The sequence below is a fragment of the Callithrix jacchus genome, chromosome X (assembly GCF_049354715.1).
Source record: "Callithrix jacchus isolate 240 chromosome X, calJac240_pri, whole genome shotgun sequence".
NCBI classification, from domain to species: domain Eukaryota; kingdom Metazoa; phylum Chordata; class Mammalia; order Primates; family Cebidae; genus Callithrix; species Callithrix jacchus.
In genome coordinates, this window is record NC_133524.1 from 89,028,865 (window position 1) to 89,054,098 (window position 25,234).

The 25,234-nt window shown below is 34.9% G+C and overlaps 1 protein-coding gene across 3 annotated transcripts in view; it reads left to right on the plus strand.

Moving 5' to 3' along the window:
* Nucleotides 1-25,234, plus strand: part of PCDH11X (protocadherin 11 X-linked) — an 804,948-nt gene that overhangs the window by 624,358 nt on the left and 155,356 nt on the right. For 2 of the 3 annotated variants that reach the window (XM_078363016.1, XM_003735778.6), the window contains exon 7: nt 18,332-18,355. The exons of the other annotated variant lie outside the window; for it this stretch is intronic. In XM_078363016.1, coding sequence (XP_078219142.1) covers nt 18,332-18,355 — 24 coding nt within the window. The remainder of the gene's footprint in view (nt 1-18,331; nt 18,356-25,234) is intronic. 3 annotated transcript variants of the gene reach the window in all.

Consider the following 25,234-nt stretch of genomic DNA (forward strand, 5'->3'; position numbering starts at 1 on the left):
TTTCTCAAAAGGAAGAAATTTTGAGATAGGTCCTTAGACTTTAGCATTGCTTGTATATAGTTTAATGTTGAAAGAATGTAATGTTGGACTAACTTTGGCTTATTTATTTATGTTTAGAGACAGGGTCTCACTCTGTCTCCTAGGCTGGAGTGTGGTGGTGTGATCATGGCTCACTTTAACCTGGAGCTCCTTGCCTCAAGCCATACTACTCCGGTAGCCATCCAAAGCCTTAAAATTATAGACATAAGCCACCACACATGTCTTCCTTTACATGTTATTCCATTATTTATTTATATGAAGTAACAAGTTTAATGAAAAGAAAAAAGCGAATTAGGAAGTTTATCCATGTCTAATTCAAAATTACATGACTAATTCTTATTTAACTTAGTTAACTTATGGGGATAATTTGCATCTTAAAAAAGTTATCTTCTATTAGAAAAAAAAACATAATTTCAAAATCTTATTTTTTTCCTCCCTCCCTCCCTCTCTTCCTCTCTTCCTTCCTTCCTTCCTTCCTTCCTTCCTTCCTTCCTTCCTTCCTTCCTTCCTTCCTTCCTTCCTTCCTTCCTTCCTCTCTTTCTCTCTTGCTTTCTTTCTTCTTTCTTTCAACAGAGTCTTGCTCTGTTGCCAAGGCTGGAGGGCAGTATTGCAGTTGCAGTCACAGCTCACTGCAGGCTCCACCTCTTGGGATCAAGTGATTCTCCTACCTCAGCATCCCAGGTAGCTGGGACCACAAGCATGCACCACCGCACTTGGCTAATTTTTGTTTATTTTTTGGTAGAGAAGAGGTCTCACTGTGATGTCTAGGCTGGTCTCAAACTCCTGAGCTCAAGCAATCCTCCTGCCTTGGCCTCCCAAAGTACTGGAATTACAGGTGTAAGCCACCATGCCCAACCCCAAAACATTTTAATGATCACCAAAGAAACTTGGTGCTTTCTATTAAGCAGTTACTGCCTGTTCCCTCACTCTTTCTACCCCTGGTGACCATTCATCTGTGACAATAGAGATGGAATTTTCTATGGATTTATCTATCCTGGGTATTTCATAAAAAGGACTTATATAATCTGTGTATTTCTTTGACTTAGCATATATTTTTTTTCTATTCTTTTTTTTATTATTGCATTTTAGGTTTTGGGGTACATGTGCAGAACATGCAAGACAGTTGCGTAGGTACACACATGGCAGTGTGTTTTGCTTGCTTTCTCCCCTTCACCCACATTTGGCATTTCTCCCCAGGCTATCCCTCCCCACATCTCCCTCCATCTGGCCCTCCTCTTTTCCCCCCAATAGACCCCAGTGTTTAGTACTCCCCTCCCTGTGTCCATGTGTTCTCATTTTTTATCACCCACCTATGAGTGAGAATATGCGGTGTTTCATTTTCTGTTCTTGTGTCAGTTTGTTGAGAATGATGCTCTCCAGATTCATCCATGTCCCTACAAATTACACAAACTCATCATTTCTGATTGCTGCATAATATTCCATGGTGTATATGTGCCACATTTTCCCAATCCAGTCTATCATCAATGGGCATTTGGGTTGATTCCAGGTCTTTGCTATTGTAAACAGTGCTGCAATGAACATTCGTGTGCATGTGTCCTTATAGTAGAATGATTTATAGTCCTTTGGATATATACCCAGTAACGGGATTGCTGGGTCAAATGGAATTTTTGTTTCTAAGGCCTTGAGGAATCGCCACACTGTCTTCCACAGTGGTTGAACTAATTTACACTCCCACCAACGGTGTAAAAGTATTCCTTTTTCTCCACATCCTCTCCAGCATCTGTTGTCTCCAGATTTTTTAATGATCGCCATTCTAAGTGGCGTGAGATGGTATCTCAATGTGGCTTTGATTTGCATCTCTCTGATGACCAGTGACGATGAGCATTTTTTCATATGATTGTTGGCCTCATATATGTCTTCTTTTGTAAAGTGTCTGTTCATATCCTTTGCCCAATTTTGAATGGGCTTGTTTGTTTTTTTCCTGTAAATCTGTTTGAGTTCTTTGTAAATTCTGGATATCAGCCCTTTGATGGGTAAACTGCAAAGATTTTTTCCCATTCTGTTGGTTGCCGATTCACTCTAGTGACTGTTTCTTTGGCCGTGCAGAAGGTGTGGAGTTTCATTAGGTCCCATTTGTCTATTTTGGCTTTTGTTGCCAATGCTTTTGGTGTTTTGTTCATGAAGTCCTTGCCTACTCCTATGTCCTGGATAGTTTTGCCTAGATTTCCTTCTAGGGTTTTTATGGTGCCAGGTCTTATGTTTAAGTCTTTAATCCATCTGGAGTTAATTTTAGTGTAAGGTGTCAGGAAGGGGTGCAGTTTCTGCTTTCTGCACATGGCTAGCCAGTTTTCCCAACACCATTTGTTAAACAGGGAATCCTTTCCCCATTGCTTGTTTTTGTTGGGTTTATCAAAGATTGTATGGTTGTAGATATGTTGTGTTTCCTCCGGTGCCTCTGTTTTGTTCCATTGGTCTATATCTCTGTTTTGGTACCAGTACCATGCTGTTTTGATTACTGTAGCCTTGTAGTATAGTTTGAAATCCGGTAGTGTGATGCCCCACACTGTGTTCTTTTTGCTTAGAATTGACTTGGCTATGCGGGCTCTCTTTTGGTTCCATATGAAGTTCATGGTGGTTTTTTCCAGTTCTGTGAAGAAAGTCAATGGTAGCTTGATGGGGATAGCGTTGATTCTGTAAATTACTTTGGGCAGTATAGCCATTTTCACGATATTAATTCTTCCTAACCATGAACATGGAATGTTTCTCCATCTGTTTGTGTCCTCTCTGATTTCGTTGAGCAGTGGTTTGTAGTTTTCCTTGAAGAGGTCCCTTATGTTCCTTGTGAGTTGTATTCCTAGGTATTTTATTCTTTTTGTAGCAATTGTGAATGGCAGTTCATTCTTGATTTGGCTTTCTTTAAGTCTGTTATTGGTGTAGAGGAATGCTTGTGAGTTTTGTACATTGATTTTATATCCTGAGACTTTGCTGAAGTTGCTTATCAGTTTCAGGAATTTTTGGGCTGAGGCAATGGGGTCTTCTAGGTATACTATCATGTCGTCTGCAAATAGAGACAATTTGGCTTTCACCTTTCCTATTTGAATACCCTTTATTTCTTTTTCTTGCCTGATTGCTATGGCTAGAACTTCCAGTACTATATTGAATAGGAGTGGTGAAAGAGGGCATTCTTGTCTAGTGCCAGATTTCAAAGGGAATGCTTCCAGTTTTTGCCCATTCAGTATGATATTGGCTGTTGGTTTGTCGTAAATAGCTTTTATTACTTTGAGATACGTTCCATCGATACCGAGTTTATTGAGGGTTTTTAGCATAAAGGGCTGTTGAATTTTGTCAAATGCCTTCTCTGTGTCAATTGAGATAATCATGTGGTTTTTCTTTGGTTCTGTTCATGTGGTGAATTATGTTTATAGACTTGTGTATGTTGAACCAGCCTAGCATCCCCGGGATGAATCCTACTTGATCATGATGAATAAGTTTTTTGATTTGCTGTTGCAATCGGCTTGCCAATATTTTATTGAAGATTTTTGCATCTATGTTCATCATGGATATTGGCCTGAAGTTTTCTTTTCTTGTTGGGTCTCTGCCGGGTTTTGGTATCAGGATGATATTGGTCTCATAAAATGATTTGGGAAGGATTCCCTCTTTTTGGATTATTTGGAATAGTTTCAGAAGGAATGGTACCAGCTCCTCTTTGTGTGTCTGGTAGAATTCGGCTGTGAACCCGTCTGGACCTGGGCTTTTTTGTGTGGCAGGCTCTTAATTGCTGCCTCAACTTCTGACCTTGTTATTGGTCTATTCATAGTTTCAGCTTCCTCCTGGTTTAGGCTTGGGAGGACACAGGAGTCCAGGAATTTATCCATTTCTTCCAGGTTTACAAGTTTATGTGCATAGAGTTGTTTGTAATATTCTCTGATGATGGTTTGAATTTCTGTGGAATCTGTGGTGATTTCCCCTTTATCATTTTTTATTGCATCTATTTGGTTGTCCTCTCTTTTATTTTTAATCAATCTGGCTAGTGGTCTGTCTATTTTGTTGATCTTTTCAAAAAACCAGCTCTTGGATTTATTGACTTTTTGAAGGGTTTTTCGTGTCTCAATTTCCTTCAGTTCAGTTCTGATCTTAGTTATTTCTTGTCTTCTGCTGGGTTTTGAGCTTTTTTGATCTTGCTCCTCTAGCTCTTTCAATTTTGACAATAGGGTGTCAATTTTGGATCTCTTCATTCTCCTCATATGGGCACTTATTGCTATATACTTTCCTCTAGAGACTGCTTTAATTGTGTTCCAGAGATTCTGGCATGTTGTGTCTTTGTTCTCATTGGTTTCAAAGACCTTCTTTATTTCTGTCTTCATTTCATTGTTTATCCAGTCAACATTCAAGAGCCAGTTGGTCAGTTTCCATGAAGCTGTGCGGTTCTGGGTCGGTTTCTGAATTCTGAGTTCTAACTTGATTGCACTATGGTCTGAGAGGCTGTTTGTTATGATTTCAATTGTTTTGCATTTGCTGAGGAGTGCTTTACTTCCAATTATGTGGTCAATTTTAGAGTAGGTGTGATGTGGTGCTGAGAAGAATGTGTATTCTGTGGATTTGGGGTGGAGAGTTCTGTAAATGTCTATCAGGTTTGCTTGCTCCAGGTCTGAGTTCAAGCCCTGGATATCCTTGTTGATTTTCTCTCTGGTTGATCTGTCTAATATTGACAATGGAGTGTTAAAGTCTCCCACTATTATTGTGTGGGAGTCTAAGTCTCTTTGTAGGTCATTAAGAACTTGCCTTATGTATCTGGGTGGTCCTGTATTGGGTCCATGTATGTTTAGGATAGTTAGCTCTTCTTGTTGTATCAATCCTTTTACCATTATGTAATGTCCTTCTTTGTCTCTTTTGATCTTTGTTGCTTTAAAGTCTATTTTATCAGAGATGAGAATTGCAACTCCTTCTTTTTTTTGCTCTCCATTTGCTTGGTAAATCTTCCTCCATCCCTTTATTTTGAGCCTTTGTGTATCCTTGCATGTGAGATGGGTTTCCTGGATACAGCACACTGATGGGTTTTGGATGTTTATCCAATTTGCCAATCTGTGTCTTTTGATTGGTGCATTTAGTCCATTTACTTTTAGGGTTAATATTGTTATGTGTGAATTTGATACTGCCATTTTGATGCTAACTGGCTGTTTTGCCCGTTAGTTGTTGTAGATTCTTCATTATGTTGATGCTCTTTAGCATTTAGTGTGATTTTGGAATGGCTGGTACTGGTTGTTCCTTTCTATGTGTAGTGCCTCTTTTAGGAGCTCTTGTAAAGCAGGACTGGTGGCGACAAAATCTCTGCATACTTGCTTGTTCGCAAAGGATTTTATTTTTCTTTCACTTATGAAGCTCAGTTTGGCTGGATATGAAATTCTGGGTGGAAAGTTCTTTTCTTTAAGAATGTTGAATATTGGCCCCCACTCTCTTCTGGCTTGTAGTATTTCTGCCGAGGGATCTGCTGTGAGACTGATGGGCTTCCCTTTCTGGGTGACCTGACCTTTCTCTCTGGCTGCCCTTAGTATTTTCTCCTTTATTTCAACCTTGTTGAATCTGACGATTATGTGCCTTGGGGTTGCTCTTCTTGCGGAATATCTTTGTGGTGTTCTCTGTATTTCCTGCAATTGAGTGTTGGCCTGTCTTGCTAGGTGGGGGAAATTTTCCTGGATAATGTCCTGAAGAATATTTTCCAGCTTGGATTCATTCTCTTCGTCCCCTTCTGGTGCACCTATCAAACGTAGGTTAGGTCTCTTTGTTCTTTCCTTTTTGCACCTTTTTCTCTGATCTTGGTTTCTCCTTTTATTTCATTGAGTTGATCTTCGACTTCTGATATTCTTTCTTCTGCTTGGTCAATTCGGCTATTGAAACTTGTGCATGCTTCGCGAAGTTCTCATATTGTGTTTTTCAGCTCCTTTAATTCATTCATATTCCTCTCTAAGTTATCCATTCTTGTTATTATTTCCTCGAGTCTTTTTTCATATCTTTTTTCAAGGTTCTTAGTTTCTTTGCATTGATTTAAAACATGTTCTTTTAGCTCACAAAAGTTTCTCATTATCCACCTTATGAAGTCTAATTCCATCATTTCATCACAGTCATTCTCCGTCCAGCTTTGTTCCCTTGCTGGTGAGGAGTTTTGGTCCTTTGTAGGAGGCGAGGTGTTCTGGTTTCGTGTGTTTTCCTCCTTTTTGCGCTGGTTTCTTCCCATCTTTGTGGATGTATCCACCTGTCATCTGTGTAGTTGCTGACTTTTTGATTGGGTCTTTGAATGGACACCCAGATTGTTGATGATGAAGTATTTCTGTTACTTGGTTTTCCTTCTACCAGTCTAGCCCCTTCACTGTACGACTGCTGAGGTCCGCTCCAGGCCCTGCTTGTCTGGGGTGCACCTATAGTAGCTGCGGAACAGCGAGGGATGCTACCAGTTTCTTTTTCTGCTATCTTTGTCCTAGGATGATGCCTGCCAAATGTCAGTCTTTTGGATATAGAGGGGTCAGGGAGCTGCTTGAGGAGACTGTCTGTACTTTATAGGAGCTCAATTGCTGAGCTGTGAGCTCTGTTGTTCATTCAGGGCTGTTAGGCTGCTATGTTTGATTCTGCTGCAACAGAACTCATAATAAAACCCTTTTCTTCTCAGATGCTCTGTCTGTGGTGGTTGAGGCTTTATTTTTGAGTGTCTGTTGTGCTGTCCTGCCCAGCTAGGAGGCAGTCTAGTCACTATTTGCCTGCCAAGGCTCCACCCTGCTGGTGTGAGGTTCGCCCTATTGCTGCAGGCTCTGCCCTTCTGCTGCGGTCTCCGCCCTGCTGCCACGGGCTACAGCCTGCGGCAGAGTCTCTCTTTTGTACCAGGTTGCCTCGGCAACGGCATGCTGCGTCAGCAATGGGCATGTACCTCAGTACTGGCAGATGCCCCTCCCCCACGGAGCTGCGCTTTCAGGGAACCTCCCCACTGGGAGCGTTTGGAATTGCCATTTTGTTTGTCACACTGCGCTACCCCAAACATTGTGTCCCTGGAATCTCCTTGGCTGGCTCACTGTCCAAGTCTCGTTCAGTCTCAAGTTCAGCCCTCTCAAGTCTCAGGTTGCCGGTTCAACAGGGCACCCGGACCAGTGCGCTTTTGTGCGGAGTGCTGTGGAGTGCTGCTGCGCTACAGCGTGGGCTGCCGCCGCACCGGCTGCTGGCTACACTGGCCAAAACTTCTGCCTGGCATCCCGCGTCTCTTTTATACCTGGGAATTTCCCCGTTCTGTGGGCAACAAAGATCCATCTGGAAATGCGTCCCTGACTCACTCACTCCATGTATCCAACGAGAGCTTCAATCCTGGGTTGTTCTCACAGCACCATCTTGAGTCCTCTCCTCAAAATCTTATTTAAACCAAATATATTTGTTATTCAAGATAGGAGTATATTTCACTCTCTCTTGACACTTGAAATCCTGGTATAATATTTCAAATTGTAGGGGATAGATTAGAATAATTAATTGTTGTATTTTAGAAAACTCACCTGTGTTTTGGGAATTTTGGCAAATTATAAATATATCCTTCAATTTCCACAAGCAAAAGTACATGTAGACTTGAAGTTAATTCTACTTTTCAAAAGTAAAATAATTTTGGGAAGTATTTCAGTGAGTTATGTCCATGCAAAATAAGTGAACACTGGTAATTATTTGTACAATAGATTACAAAAGATGAAAGAGAATAGAAAAATATTGCTACATAGGGATCAGGGGACGTACCTTTTTCCTCAGCGGACGTGATATTTCATCTGAGCATAATGTGCATTCAAGGAATGGATAGGACTGGCTTATAGTTTAAATAAATATCTTAGCTACTCATGGTTTACAGTCTCTTAGACCAAATTTCAATCAAATTCTTAGCAATATTAATATGCATATTTGAACTAATTTCTGTATAAATTATCCAAACTCTGTAGCAGAAACATCATTTTATTTTTAGAGAAACAAAGGGAGAGATTAATACTCAGGAACTCAAACAAATGCAGAATCAAATTTATAGAGTATTAAAGATATATATCTCCTTCCTTGTTATATAAGAACTAGAACTTGGGCAATATTTTATCTGTTAGTGGTATACTCTCCTTTTATAAATACCAAAATATAATATTTATATTTTGAGTATCCAAAGAGCCATTACCTTAAATCTCTATCTTCTAATCATGAAGTGGAGATGATTTTTAAGGCAGACAACATTTGGTTTATTCAAAAAAACCTTTTAACATGTCTTTTGCAGTGAGTTAATCTGTCAGACTGATAAAATAAGTTCCTCATACCCCCCCCCTTCCTGTGCATATAAGCTTTTATTTAATTCTGTTTGAAATAGCTTGCTTCTATTTTTGCTTCCTCTTCATGTTTGTGGCACTACTTTTTATGCTTTGTTCTTTGCTGACATAAAATATTTATCAACGTATCGTCTAGGAAGATTGGTTCTCCACAGTAGATATCCAATATGTTTCACCACATGGAAAATGTCTCTTTTTGTTTATTCCTAAAATCTGTAGCCAAATTCCCATATGTCTGGTTTATCCATTGATATTTGAAAATGTAAAACTAGGTAATTATGTGGATAGCAATTATGCATAAACACTGCCATTAAAGAGTAAATTTTAAAATAATTTAGATTTAAACTAAAATAATCATATATCTTTCAATATCATGTAAACATGGGTTTGCATTTTATTATATTCCTTTAATTGTTATAATGGAAACAAGCTTATTAATACACTTATTTTTCATTGTTTCTTTGCTATGATTTCCCAAATAGTTAAAATAATGACATTATTCAGAGACTATGTTTTTAGATGTGGCCTATCATTTCAAGGATCCCACCTTTCCCCAGTGTTACAACATACAAATAACCAGCTAGTTCCCTGAATGAAAATTTCTGTCAAAGCTTGTGTTCATACAATCACAAAATCCCAATAAAATATATATTAGAGAGAAAAAATATAAGTATAGAAAATAAATCAAAGTCTGCAATTCTTTGAAACTGCCAGCATGGTACTCCTGTTAAGCTGCCACTAATTCACTGTGATTACAAGAAATCACAACTTCAGTAGATGCTAACATAGCATAAGAGATTATAAAAACATATTTATAAAGAGAATTATCAAGTCAGCTTGCAATTTCAAAACTATACTTTCATTTCAATTATTTCTAAATATTTGGTATGTAAATATTAAGATCTACATGATAAAATAATAAATTTATTTGTAGTTTTATAAGTTGTCCACCCAGATGCATCTCTCTAAACTGATGTATTAGGAGAAAAAATACTGTCAATGAATAAACATCACTGTCTTTTTCATTTTATAGCAAATTTTAAAGTGAAAGTAATAGAACATTACTTTGGGGGAACTATGCAATATTTATTACATAAAAATTATTGAAATTAGTTCAAATTTTTTTATGGGTTTTAAAAAGCATGCTTTCATATACAGAAACAGGTAAACATCTGCCTAAAATAAACTTGAAATAGATATTTTTGAAATGGTAATTTTATTACCTATTTCTTATTCCATTTTTCTGTTACATATGCTATATGTAATACAAAATGTATATAATATAGTATTAATATGAATACAGAGGGCACATAATATGTGATAAATATAAGTCTTTCTCAAATGAAATATCTTATTTTACAAACTATGTCCTAAATTGTATGCAGAGCTTAATATATTTAGCAAGGCATACAAACATGCAGAAAGACAAAATATCCTATAGAACTCACAAAATTGATATTCACTAATAAAATAAAATTTTCAAGTGCTTTTTATTTGTTATTTTTAAAATTAATTATTATATATATAATATTTGCATATATTTATGAGGTATATGTAAAGTTTTGATACAGACATGTAATGTACAATAATCTAATCAGGGTAATTGGAGAACCTATCATCTCAAGCTCTTATAATTTCTTTTGTTTTTGGAACATTCCAATTCCACACTTTTAGTTATTTAACAATATAAAACAAATTACTGTTAACTAGAATCACCCTATTGTGCTACCAAATACTAGGTCTTATGCATTCTATCTAACTCTATTTTTGTACACATTAACCATCTTCACTTTATCCCCAGTCTACTCTCTGCTTTCTAGCCTTTGGCAATAATCATTCCACTCTCTACCTCCATGAATTCAAATCTTTTTTACCTCCCACATATGATTGAAAACGTGTAACATTTGTCTTTCTGTGTCTGACTTATTTCACTTCACATAATATCCTTCAGCTCTATACATGTTGTTGCAAATGACAGAATTTCATTCTCTTTATGGCTGAATAATAACCTATTGTGAATATGCAGCACATTTTCTTTTATGCATTCATCCATTGATGGACACTTAGATTGCTTTCATTTCTTGACTATTGTGAATAGTGCTGCAAAATATACATGGGAATGCAAATATCTCTTTGATATACTGATTTTCTTTCATTTAGATTAAACACAGCAGTGGAATTGCTGGATCATATGGTGGATCTAATTTTAGTTTTTTGAGGAACCTCCATACTGTTCTCCATAGAGGTTGTTCAATTTACATTTTCATCAACAGTATATGAGTATTCCCTTTTATCCCTATCCTTGCCAGAATTTGTGTTTGCCTCTCTTTTGGATAAAAGCCATTTTAACTGGGGCAAGATGATGTCTCATTATAGTTTTGATTGGCATCTCTCAAAAAGCTGGGTATAGAGTGAACATATATCAACACAATAAAAGTCATATGTGTTAAGCCCACAGCTAGTATCATACTGAACAAGGAAAATCTGAAAATCTTTCCTCTAAGATCTAGAACCATAAAAGGATGTCCATTTTCACCACTTTTATTCAACATAGTTCTCTACCCAGATCAGTTAGATAAGAGAAGGAAATAAAGAGCACTCAAATTGAAAAAGAAGAAGTCAAATTATTCTTGTTTGTAGACAATATATTATATTTAGAAAAACCTTTAAGACTCCACCAAAAAATGATTGGAACCAAAAAACAAATTGGAACTAAAAATGTTGCAGAATACAAGTCCGACATACACAGAAAAACGTCAGCAGCATTTCTATATGCCAACAGCAAATAATTTGCAAAAAAACAAAAAACAAAAAGAAATATCATTTACAATAGCTAAAATTAAAATGAAGTATCCAGAATAAATAACCAAAAACTTGAAAGATTGCTACAATAAAAACTATAAAACATTGATGAAAGAAATTGAAACAGATACAAAAAAATGGAAAGATATTTCATATGCATAGATTGGAAAAATATATTGTTAAAAATTCCATACTACCCAAAACCATCTACAATTCCTATCAACACACCATTGACATTCTTCAGAGAAATAGAAAAAATAATCCTAAAATTTATATGGAACCACAAAAGGCCCAGAATAACCAAAGCTATCCTAAGGAAAAATAACCACACTTGAAGAATCACATTACCTGACTTCAAATTATACTATAGAGCCATCATAACAAAAACAATATGGTACTGGCATAAAAATAGACACATAGATCAGGGGAACAGAATAGAGAACTCACAAACAAATTCACACTCCTACAATGAACTCATTTTTTACAAAGCTGCCAGGGACATAAACTGAGGAAAAGACAGTTTCTTTGTTAAATGGTTCTGGGAAAGCTGAATATCCTTATGCAGAAGAATTAAACTTGACCCATATCTCTTGCTATATATAAAAATCAAATCCAAATGGATTAAAGACTTAAATCTAAGACCTCAAACTGTAAGACTATTTACAAGAAAAATTGGAGAAACTATCCAGGACATTGGTCCAGGCAAAAACATATTGAGCAATGCCTAGAGGCACAAGCAGTCAAAACAAAAAATGGATGAATGGGATTACAAGTTAAAAAGTTTCTGCACAGCAAAGGAAACAATCAACAAAGTGATGAGACAACCAACAGAAGGGAATTAATAACTAGAATATATGAGAAGCTCGAGTAACTCAATAGGAAAAAAAATCTGATTAATTGACAAGGGATTTGAATAGACATTTCTCAAAATTATATAAATGGTCTACCTTGAAGTGTTTAAGTAAATGTTATTTCCTGATATTATGTCCACTTATGCTATATAGAGACTTTGCCTACTATTTTCATTATAATACAGCAAATTTTTTAATGAGTTTGTAGTGGAGCAAACAGATTGGTGAAATGTGAAGAAAAAGTTTTGAAAATTTTTATTCTAAAAATAAACTTCAATTATATTTCTCTTCAGGGCAAAGCTAAATTGCTAATTAGTATTTTTCAATAGGCATTATCATTTTATTGGAGCTGCCAAAGCAAGATTTTATTTCTTAAAATATGAATTTTTCTTATTCTCCCCTTGTCAGTTGATGTGTACATGAGGAGGTAAATCACATTTAATATTCATCTAAATTTGAATTTTCCAAAAGTATATTCTAAAAGCACTGATGAAACTTTTCCTTCAGCAAATAGGTCTGGATACACATATTGTTTTCATATCTTGGAAATGATCAGTAAATGGTGAAATTTAATAGTGTGTGTGTTCCTTCGTAATGAAAACATGAATTATAATTCTACTTATTTCCCTAACTAGTTGTGTGAGTCATAGATCTAATTTATTTTATTTATCTTGATGACATTTCTTCGTGTGTATATGAATCATGCTGAATCAGATTACTGTCTAAGGGTTCTGGTCCTTGACTCGTCTAATTATTTTATTCTAGGTAAAATTTAAGTTGTAACTCTATGCTCTTTGAAGTACATAAACACTATCAACATAAAAAATGAGACTTGAAAGTGGTCATTACAATGTTTGCAAGCATTTTCCCTGAATAAAAGAGCGGAAAATAGAGCCAACAGCTTGTGCAGTAGGAAGATTTTGTGAAGAATAGGAAAAATGAGTTAATTACAGAAATGGAAGAAAATATACAACTCTAGATTATGAAAGAAAATAAGCCATTTTGTGTTATGGCACTGCATGAGTTCAGTCAACCAAAATTCTGTTAATGTACAAAATGGTAATTGCATATTTGGTGAAAATGTTTTGATTCCTAAGGTTTTAGTTACCTCTGTAGTAAAGCCAACATTATGAATTTAGCTGTTGTCAATTTTCAAATAAATATTTCTTTGATCCAGTAGTAGCCTAATTTTTATTGAAACCCAAGACACAGAGGAATATGGATGAAAAATTTAATATATGGGGATATATAATTAATTTTATATTTGAAACACTTATTTCACTGCAAATAAGATGCTCATTATATTAATCACCTTGAAGCTTTTCTGTTTGTAGTTCATATGGTTTGGTTGTGTCCCCACCCAAATCTGATCTTGAATTGTAGTCCGCATAATCCCCACGTGTCTCAGTAGGGACCCAGTAAGAGGTAGTTGAATCATGGGGACAGTTACCCCCATACTGTTCTCATGATAACGAGTGGGTTATCAAGAGATCTAATGGTTTTTCTTTTTTTTTTATTGAGGAATCCAAACATTCAGTTTATTAAACTAAGGCTAGTGAAGCCATAGCATGAACAAAAAGCTGCAGTCATTCGGGACAAGTGGATGATTTTATAAAGCTAAAATCAAAAGACTTAAGAAATGGAAAAATTCCTAAGTAGGAAGTAAAGGGCTTTTCCCCTTTTGCTTGACAATTCTCCTTCCTGCTGCCATGTGAGGAAGGATGTGTTTGCTTCACCTTCCACCATGAAGGTAAGTTTCCTAGGGCCTCCCCAGCCCTGTAGAATTGTGAGTCAATTAAACCTCTTTCCTTTATAAATTACCTAGTCTTGGGCAGTTTTTTATAGTGGCATGAGAACGAACTAATACAGAAGTTTTGATATTTTATACAATTTGAATAGAACATTTGATTTTTGCTTCACTATTTTTGTAGTTCAGACTCTATGCAATCCACAAAAGTACAACACTTCTATAGCTTATTAGTTTTACACTCAATAGGGGATTCACTAGGGTGATTTGAATTATACAACAAGAAGAATTGGATCTTTTTGGTGTATTTTGTAGATTTTTTTTTTTTTTTTTTGAGGCGGAGTTTCACTCTTGTTACCCAGGGTGGAGTGCAATGGCACGATTTTTGGCTCACCGCAACCTCCGCCTCCTGGGTTCAGGCAATTCTCCTGCCTCAACCTCCTGAGTAGCTGGAATTACAGGCATGTGCCACCATGACCAGCTAATTTTTTGTATTTTTAGTAGAGACGGGGTTTCACCATGTTGATCAGGATGGTCTCGATTTCTTGACCTTGTGATCCACCCTCCTCGGCCTCCCAAAGTGCTGGGATTACAGGCTTGAATTAAAATTAGCATTATTCAAAGAGGTATTGGTTTATTGAGTTGATATTACGGTCTTCCATACATTGATTTTATATTTTTTTTATACCGCATCTGCCATATCCTGTGACCTTCAGTATAAACTACTGTGTGGCTTTGCATAAGAAAATGAAAAATGTGTTTTCAAAAATTAGCCCATATCATGGTGGCATGTGCTAGTCCATGCTATAGGTGGCATAGGCCTGTAGTCCTAGCTAAAGTGGGATGATTGCTACAACCCAGGAATTTGGGGTTACGCGGAACTATAATCTTTCTACTGCGCTCCTGCCTGGGCTACAAGAGTGAGAGCCTGTCTCTAAAAGAAAAAAAAGCTCATAAGAACAGAATATGTGTTAGTTTTCAGATGAATTGGATCTTGACTGATCAGATTTCATATGTAATAGGAAGTATAATAAACACTGTAATGCACTGAGTTAAGGAGAAGACATATGCATATGACACATGCATATGGGATAAATACCTACATACAATATTGTATTTCAGTTGACTCTAGAAGTAAAGATATCAGATTATTTCTAAACAAATGTCTTTGAAAATGTTTTCACTTCTTATTTATTCCAAGAAATAATACTTTTATTTTAATAGGGCTTCATTAATGCAGCTTTATTACATGACTTTAAAAATTATGCATAATAAAACTGCAACTGTCACTTCTTTATTGAAGTAAATGGCAATTATAGATTGATGCATGACACTTGCTCAACAAACATTATGTCAACACTGTGAATTTTATGGTGAGTTCTATTGACCTTTAAGCTCTTCAAATATCATCTAGATATTGGGAATTCTCTTTTACATTTAGCCAGATATTTCAAGTTTATATTTAGTACTTAAATATTTGTTTTAGGATTATAAAGGAGATATTAAAATATGTGTGTATTTGATAATATATCATGTTTTGGTATTGTTCTCATGGTAAATTTTAGTAATATTTATGAAGCTCAAACAGGAGATTTTTTTCTTTAAAAGATATTTTCCTTAATTTTGTTGTAAAAGAAGCCTAGTTATTTCTATTGTTTTAATTTACTAATTAAAATATTTGCTAGTAATTAATTCAGAAAATAATGTTAAAAACTCAATTTTACTCAAAGTAATAATTTATGGAAATATATTGTTTATTATTAAATTAGTGTAAGTAAAAATAATGATACCTAAACCATTGTGTTTAAATTTATTAACTAATAAATTTAATCACAGAATATTTAATAGCCTGAAAATAATATTCTTGTTAAAACAACCTTTACTTGTGAGATACATTCATCTGTATTATACAAATTATGTTTTAAGTTACACATTAGTCATACTGTATACCTAGTCATTCATAATATGATATTTGGTTGGAGTAATTATTTTAAAACTTCATTTTCATTGTAATGATTCATATAAACTATAGTATTTCAGGTAAGAAGGACTATGCTGATCTGTTTATAACAAACATCTTGGGCTGTGTGGATGCTTTAAGGATGTCAGTGATAAACCTTTAAACCTTAATTAAAAATTACTCTGAAATTTCGAGATACATTTGAAGATGAGCCTTTACCTTATGCAAAAAAGTCCTTATATTGAATGTATTTCTTAGTGGTTGTCAGCATATAATAATATATATATACTGTCTTACAGTGGGAAAATGGTTCCTTTTCCGGACCATTTCTCATGTGATGAATTAAAGAAATTCTTTATATTCAGTCTTAAAAGTTTTATGCCAAATATGCTTATTGTTTTGAATTTTAAGGGAAATTATTCAACATTTGACTTTGGTGGTTAATAAACCAATTTTCACTTTTCAATCTGAGAACTAAAGGTCTTGAATAGATTGTTAAAATGTGTTTGTTTTCTTTTTTATTGTTGTCACATCCCTTGTTGTGCTGCTTTTATTTGTACCTTCGATACTTTTAGAAATAAGTCCAGACCCATTACATTACTTATTTTTCTGACATTCTTAGTCACCAAATTAGAAAGGATGATTATCACTAAGCTCTAGACAACACTGAAATTGCAGTCTTTAAAAGTAAAAAGACTTTCAACCATTTGACACAGCAATCCCATTACTGGGTATTTACCCAAGGGATTATAAGTCATTCTGTTATAAAGACACATGCACACATATGTTTATTGTGGCACTGTTCATAATAGCAGAGACTTGGAACTAACCTGAATGCCCATCAATGATAGACTGAATAAAGAAAATGTGGCACATATCCACCATGGAATACTATGCAGCTGTAAGAAGGATGAGTTCATGTCCTTTGCAGGGACATGGATAAAGCTGGAAACCATCAGTCTCAGCAAACTGACACAAGAACAGAAAACCAAACACTACATGTTTGCACTCCTAAGTGGGTGTTGAACAATGAGAACACATGGACAATGGGAGGGGAATATCGCACACTGGCGCCTGTCGGAGGGTGGGGGTCTAGGGGAGGGAGATCAGTGGGTAGTGGGATTGGGGAGGGATAGCATTAGGAGAAATACTTAATGTAGATAATGAGGTGATGCAGCAAACCACCATTGCACAGGTGTACCTGTGCACGTTCTACACATGTACCCCAGAACAATTAAAAAACAAAAAAGAAAGGAGGATACATTATTACTTCTCTATTTAAAGCAGTCTTCCTTTTTTTACTTCAGTATATTTAAAAACTCTACACTTAAATATTACGAGTTGATTGTTAATTCTAATAAAAATTAGAATGATTGTGTGTGTGTGTGTGTTTCTTATCATTGAAGTAGAATCCTCATTTAAAAGATGGGAAGTTGCATAATTCTGTTTAGAAGACCAATCCTCTCCTTTATGAAAACACTATTTAAAAAAAAATTTTATACTTCAGCTTGTATTACCATTAACTTACATTGCATACAGATGAAACACTTTGTGATGAGAAATAAATGTGCTGTTTGTCAATGACACTTCAAAATATTGTACAATGCTCTCTTATTGATCCTTCTTATGGCACAGAAACATTACCTTCACGTCTACTTTTCTATTTTGCCTTATTACTTCTATCTAAGAATTTCATGTCTTTGATTATATAATATTCTAATTTTATTCAAAATAGATTTTTAACAAGTTCAAAATGTTTATCTTTTAAGCTTTTATCCATAATGCATATTATTAAATAATTCATAAAATACAGATGTCATCAGGAAATCACTTATTAATATTACCTTTAAAATCTTATGGTGAATAAACTTGTGAGTCATCTGCCCAGATCAATACATATTTGGGTGTTTATAAACATAAAATTATTTTGTTTAAAAATACACTTTGCTACTTGTTCCAGATCAAGCATGATTTTACAGTGTTTCAAGAAAAGTTGATAATACAAGGCTTGAATTTACCTAGATAATAATGACAATGATCTCTAATCCCTTACATTCTAATTGTGAGACATAATATAACATTTAGGTGAAGACAGCAATATTATAGAAAAAGTTTCTTAAACAATGATAAGAATAATTTTATTAGGCCATTCTCATGCTAGTGTCTGCTGATTTGGGGTTTTTCTATTAGATTTTACATATAAGAATTTGGAGGAAGAGCAATCTGTTAAGTCAAAATCAATGTCTTTTTTTGCTCTGCATTAATAGTAGGAGATTGCCTGAAAGAAACTGTTATGTCAATAGAGAACTGTACTTAGCCCTCACAGGTGACGAAGCTAGAAAATCTACTGAGTTACTGAAAAATGCGAAGTTCAACAACACATTTCTTTTACAGAAAGAACCAATTATTACTTCCCAGGAAGCCAACGTATTGTATAAGCTTGGTCCAATTCTATAAAAATGTATTAAAAAGGACAAATTTCAAGGAGCACCAGTCCTTGTCTATCTCAATTATTACATTTTGTGCAAAGTGAAGTCAAAAATATATTGCAATATGTTACAGTTTACATTTAGTTAGGTATGTTAACATAATATTGTAGAAATAAGAGAAAATATTTATTGTGTCTAACTTTATTAAAATCTCTTTTTAGCTTTCATTCCTGGACTAAAGAAAGGTACTGTAGAAATCAACACAAACCATAATCATGTTGCATGTTTTATTTTCAAATGAATTGCTGATTTGTGTTTAAGAACTTTTTACCTTTTTGCTTTTCATAAAACATCAACTGTTTGCTTAAAACATGTTTTTAATACATTTAAAACATCTGAAATCTAGGAAGGGCATTCAGTCAGTTGGATATCTTATATATCTGAATGCTTTGTCTAAGTTGTGTGTCATCAGTCTTTAGATAGTAAAATAAATGTGACTCTATAGTTATTTATTTGGCTTAAAGTAGTTGCTTTCAAATTACCTATGAATCTAGTTTTTCATTTTTCTCCTCTGATAGTGTAAGCATTTTCAGTATTTTGAGTACCCATTATATTTTTCTGCATTCTATTCCAATTTGATCTATAAATTGTATATGTTTTCTAAATTACTAACAAAATAAAGTTTACATTTTTTATAAACTTGTAGGTAATATGTAATATGTATTTTCTTTGCCAAATTATAACACATGGATTATGTGTAATCCTATAATAAGGTTGACAGAAAAGATTTCTAAAAACATAGAGTTTAAGCAATCAGTTAAATATATATATAATTTTCTTGTGCTGATAAAATTTTAAAATGCTGCCGGATATAGTGAATCTTCTAAATATATTTGCACTCATCGTGTATATGCACACATTTATTTATTGTCCACTTTATATTTTGCTATGGTTCTGTCTTATTGTTCCACTGCTCTTTATAACAATAATTTTTTTTACTCATACGCTTTTATTTTAAACTGCAATGTATAATACATTGATGTTTTGATGAAATAGAAATAGCATTTGAAGAATAAATTTTCTTGAAATCAATCATAAACCTAAATTGTTATGTAAAGTAGAAATTTACCTTTAATCTTTAATTTTGACATATTAGCAATATTAATGATATACTTTATCAATTTTTGGTATTTTGAATGTTGTGAAATGTTGCTTTTGACTTTTTACATTGTGTTGGGGTAGTTCTCCTGTTCTTCTGTAATCAGTCCTGATGACCATGATACATTTTTGGCTATCATGACATTTCAAGCTGAATATTTTATTACCTTTGAGAAACTTGAAAATTCAGTTTACATGCGTAATTCAGTATGCAGGTTAAAGTAGATGCGTTGTATGTGCTTTTTATTTTGTCTGCTTCTCATTGGTTTCTTGGTATCCTCTGATACTCTTCAGGAAAAACAGATAATTAGTTGTTGTGGGGACTCATTTGTGTCTGTGATACATCATCAAGGTGTTTTGGTCCTAAGTATTCATAGGTATAGTGGAAGGAGCATTTGAATGTGAGTCAGCTCATTTTGAGTTCTGATGACAGTTCTACTCCTGACTAGATGCGAACACTTAACCAAGACATGTAAACTCACAGGATCTCCACTTTTTTTGTTTCCCTCATTTAAAAAATTGCAATATTTGTATATCTCTGAAGCATAATAACAGTGATGACAATAATAGCAGCAATCAACATTAGCTAGCATTTGAGTGTGTACTATGATCTGGACACTGGTCTTAATAATCTATGAATAATTTTAATACTTATAACACTTCTATGCTTAGTTTTTATTATGATTTCCATTTTTTCATAGGTAGAAACTGAAAAGTTTCTTTGAAGCAAAGGAAAGATAAGCAATGTTAGAATTCATTTGATAATCTCTGAAACACTATGCCTCTGTTAGGCATTACCATTACTTAGATTCTTTTCACCTTCTTCTGTACACCACTGAGTAATGATAATTACAATTAAATTCATACTTTAAAATTTGCTTTTATTGAAAAATATTTATTTAGTACATTTATAAGGCAGTTTGGCTCTGACTCTAAGCTACAGTGAAAAAACATCATACCTTTTATTGTTATATGTTATAACTATGTTCATATCACATTTCCTATATTCATTTTCTATTTTCAGTTTATTTGAGTATACTTGCTATAATTTACCTTATATAGTACAAATTTTACGATATTTTATGTAATTAAAAAGTCCTTTATGACCTTATTTATAAATTTATAAAACAAGAATCATTTCATTTATTCAACTTTTCTGTTGAGGGTTGACTGATTTCCAGGGATGACTTGAGTTATTTTCCAAGACACATAAGTCATGGTAAAATTAGTATATGCAGGCAAATACTTGGTAATCAGAGAATTATTTCTAATTCTGAAGATGCCTTACTTGTCCTCAAAGAAATTGACAAATATATACTTATCGACTCATCCAGGGAAAATTTCTTTCTACCTTTTTCTGAGGAAAATATACATTACTAAGTTTTAGTAAACTAATACTTTCCATTGTATTTGTTTTTAAGTACAGGGTCTTTTTCTTCTGCGTATGTTTTAATATAAGAGCAAGAGTCTTAGCTGCATCAATAACATTTTTGGCTATCATTGAGACCTAGGGTTTGTAAGCAGTGGAATGTTACATGGTTAGCCTACCTGCAGTCATTTCCTTACAGTGTTTTATCAAACAATTTTTATCCTTTTGGTTTTCAGCTGACTTTCAAGGGTATGTTCTTTTTGTTTATTTGTTTTCCTTTCCTTTTTTTTTTTTGAGACGGAGTTACCCAGGCTGGAGTGCAGTGGCATGATCTTGGCTCACTGCAACCTGTGCCACCTAGGTTCAAGCAATTCTCATGCCTCAGCCTCATGAGTAGCTGGGACTATAGGCACACGCCACCACACCCACCTAATATTTTCGTATTGTTCATAGAGATGGGTTTCACCATGTTGGCCAGAGTGGTCTTGTACTCCTGACCTGGTGATCTGCCTGCCTAGTGAGCTGGGTTTCTATACTTCTTGTTTGTCCTGAAAGGCCAGCTATAATTTAGAAATGTGTTACTTTAGACTTGAAATGTTCAATTTGAGTCAGAGGTAACTGTTGAGTGACAAGTATGTGGGAAAAAAAGTAGGTTGAGGTGGAAGGATCTAGAAGAGTCTGGGAAAATGGATTCTCTCTCAGCCAAATGAATCACTTCACCCATCCTCATCTGACTGTTTGGGTAATAAGGGTTTGTGAACATAAGACACAATTCACTACTGTTATGAGATATATGGAATTTTTTTATGTCAATGATTGCAAAAAGTAATGTATTTTCAGAGGATAGCTTTTCCTTTTCATGGCCAGGAGCTAGTGAAAATGCATGTGTGTAGTTTCCAAGTGACAAACTTATAGCACAGGCCACAGAATTAATCCCTTCATGCTAATTTAATATCTCCCTAAATTCCCAGACTAAAGGATTAAATCAATGTGAAGTTTATGAGTTTTGTCTTGGATTACTCATAGAAGACTCTAAAATGCCATAGCAAAATACTTGTGAAAGAAATTAAGCCTTAAGAAGCATTAGTAGTTGACTATTTTAGCGTCTTAAATTGCCTTATTCAGATAATATATGGCAAGTTATTCTGACGTATTCATTATGGATTATGCAATGTATTACACAATGACATATGGTACTAGAAGAAATGAGCCCTATATTCTCTTTTAGTAATTGTGAATGGGAGTTTGCTCGTGATTTGGCTCTCTGTTATTGGTGTAGAGGAATGCTTGTGATTTTTGCACATTGATTTGTATTCTGAGACTTTGCTGAAGTTGCTTATCATGTTGAGGAGATTTTGGGCTAAGACAATGGGGTCTCCTAAATATACAATCATATCGTCTGCAAATAGAGACAATTTGACTTCTTTTCCTAACTGAATATCCTTTATTTCTTTTTCTTGCCTGATTGCTCTGACTAGAACTTCAATATTACGTTGAATAAGAACGGTGAGAGAGGGCACCCTTGTCTTGTGCCAGTTTTCAAAGGGAATGCTTCCAGTTTTTGCCCATTCAATATGATATTAGCTGTGGGCTTGTCATAAATGGCTTTTATTATTTTGTGATACATTCCACTGATACCTACTTTATTGAGAGTTTTTAGTATAAAGGGCTGTAGAATTTTGTCGAAGGCCTTCTCTGCATCTATTGAGATAATCATGTGGTTTTTGTTTTTGTTTATGTGGTGAATTACGTCTATAGACTTGTGTATGTTGAACCAGCCTTGCATCCCTGGGATGAAGCCTACTTGATCGTAATGGATAAGCTTTTTGATGTGCTGTTGCAATTGGTTTGCCAGTATTTTATTGAAGATTTTTGCATCTATGTTCATCATGGATATTGGCCTGAAGTTTCCTTTTCTTGCTGAGTCTCTGCCAGGTTTTGGTGTCAGGATGATGTTGGTCTCATAAAATGATTTGGGAAGGATTCTCTCTTTTTTTGTTGTTTGGAATAATTTCAGAAGGAATGGTACCAGCTCTTCTTTGTATATCTGGTAGAATTCGGCTGTGAACCCATCTGGACCTGGGCTCTTTTTGGTTGGTAGGCTCTTAATTGCTGCCTCAACTTCTGACCTTATTATTCGTCTATTCACGGATTCAACTTCTTCCTGGTTTAGTCTTGGGAGGGTGTAAGTGTCCAGGAATTTATCCATTTCTTCTAGATTTACTGGTTTGTGTGAATAGAGTTGTTTTTAGTAATCTCTGATGGTGGTTTGTATTTCTGTGGAATTGGTGGTGATATCCCCTTTATCATTTTTATTGCATCTATTCTGGCTAGCCATGTGCAGAAAGCTGAAATTGGACCCCTTTCTTACACCTTACACAAAAATTAACTCCAGATGGATTAAAGATTTAAACATAAGACCTAAAGCCATAAAAACCCTATAAGAAAACCTAGGCAATGTAATTCAGGACATAGGCATATGCAAGGACTTCATGACTAAAACTCCAAAATCAATGGCAGCAAAAGTCAAAATAGACAGATTGGATCTCATTAAACTTAAGAGTTTCTGCACAGCAAAAGAAACAATCATTAGAGAAAACTGGCAACCAACAGTATGAGGAAAAAATTTTTGCAAGCTACCCATCTGACAAAGGGCTAATATCCAGAATCTACAAAGAACTAAAACAAATTTACAAGAAAAAACAATCCATCAAAAAGTAGGTAAAGGATATGAACACATACTTTTCAAAAGAAGATATTTATGTGGCCAAGAAACATATGAAAAAATGCTCATCATCACTGGTCATTAAAGAAATGCAAATCAAAACCACATTGAGATACCATCTCACGCCAGTTAAAATGTCCATCATTAAAAAATCGAGACAACAGATGCTAGAGAGTATGTGGAGAAATAGGAACACTTTTACACTGTTGGTGGGAAAGTAAATTAGTTCAACCATTGTGGAAGATAGTGTGGCAATTCCTCAAGGATCTAGAAATAGAAATACTGTTTGACCTAGCAATCCAATTACTGGATGTATATCCAAAGGATTATTAAATCATTCTCTTATAAAGACAGATTCACATGTGTGTTCATTGCAGCACTGTTTACAATAGTGAAGACTTGGAACCAATGCAAATGCCCACCAATGACAGACTGGATAAAGTAAATGTGGCACATATACACCATGGAATACTATGCAGCCATAAAAAGGATGAGTTTTTTGCAGGGACATGGATGAAGACCATCATTCTCAGCAAACTGACCAAGAACAGAAAACCAAACACTGCATGTTCTCACTCCTAAGTGGGTGTTGAACAATGAGAACACATTGACACAGGGAGGGGAACATCACACACTGGGGTCTGTTCTGGGGTGGGGTGCTAGGGGAAGGATAGCAGGGGATGGGGAGATTGGGGAGGCATGACATTAGGAGAAATGCCTAATGTAGGTGATTGGGGGGATTGATGTAGTAAACCACCATGGCATGTGTATACCTGTGTAGCAGTCCTGCATGATCTGCACATGTACCCCATAACTTAAAGTATAATAATAATAAAAGATTATTTTAGAAATAAAAACAGACAAATTTATTACTTTCTTTAACAGTTGACCTACTCATTCCCTCTCATTATCTAAGAATACAGATTAGCTGCTTACTCACCCTAGGATAATCAGACCTCAAAGGATTTTTCCATTTATATAGGAGTCCTAGGTTTATGAAAGTGTAATGCTTTGAACCAGAACAAAATGTAAAATAGGTCAAATTTTCTAGAGATTAAACAGAGGGTTAACTGTGAGGTAGTAATATGTTAGTTGTCCCTAAACATGTTAAGATCATGCTTTACAAAGTATATCACTGTTTTATGAAATCTTCATTCCAGGCCCAATAGTTGATATGTAGTTGACCAAGATTGCCTTTTCCTAACACTCAGCTTGACTACACTTTAGACACATTTATTCCTGGATGTAGGCCCCTAATCTCCATTCTTAGGACATTTACTTTAGGAATGTTGCCCTCTTACATTACTTCTTGCCCTCTTCTCTGTCCTTTTGAGCTGGAAATCTGCTACAATCCAGAAATGTCTCATTCAGGTGCCTCAGTGTCATCGATAAAGATGGGGTTTCTATCTCCCAGTCTCCCTGGGCAGATAGGAGCCTAACTACTGTTCTAATTAGTTCTAATTAGCAAACACAGATGATCTAATCACATTGACTAATCCCTCCCCTCCCAAGTCTTTCAGTACTTTTTCACTCTCAGACCTTTTGCTTCAGTGGAGTTGAGTTCAACCCTTCTCTTATACAGCAATTGTCTCTCTCCACTATTTTAACAGTCTTGAATGAAGTCTTTTGTGATGGTTGAAAAAATGAGCCTTATACTAAAATACTATTCTGTATTTTTAATCTTTGTGGGTACATAGTAGGTGTATATATTTATGGGTTACATGAGATATTTTGATACAAGCATGTAATGTATAATAATCACATGAGGGTAAATAAGGTAGGCCTCACCTCAGGCATTTGTCCTTTGTTTCAAACAATCTAATTATATAATTTTATTTATGTTTAAATGTACAATTATATATATATTTTACT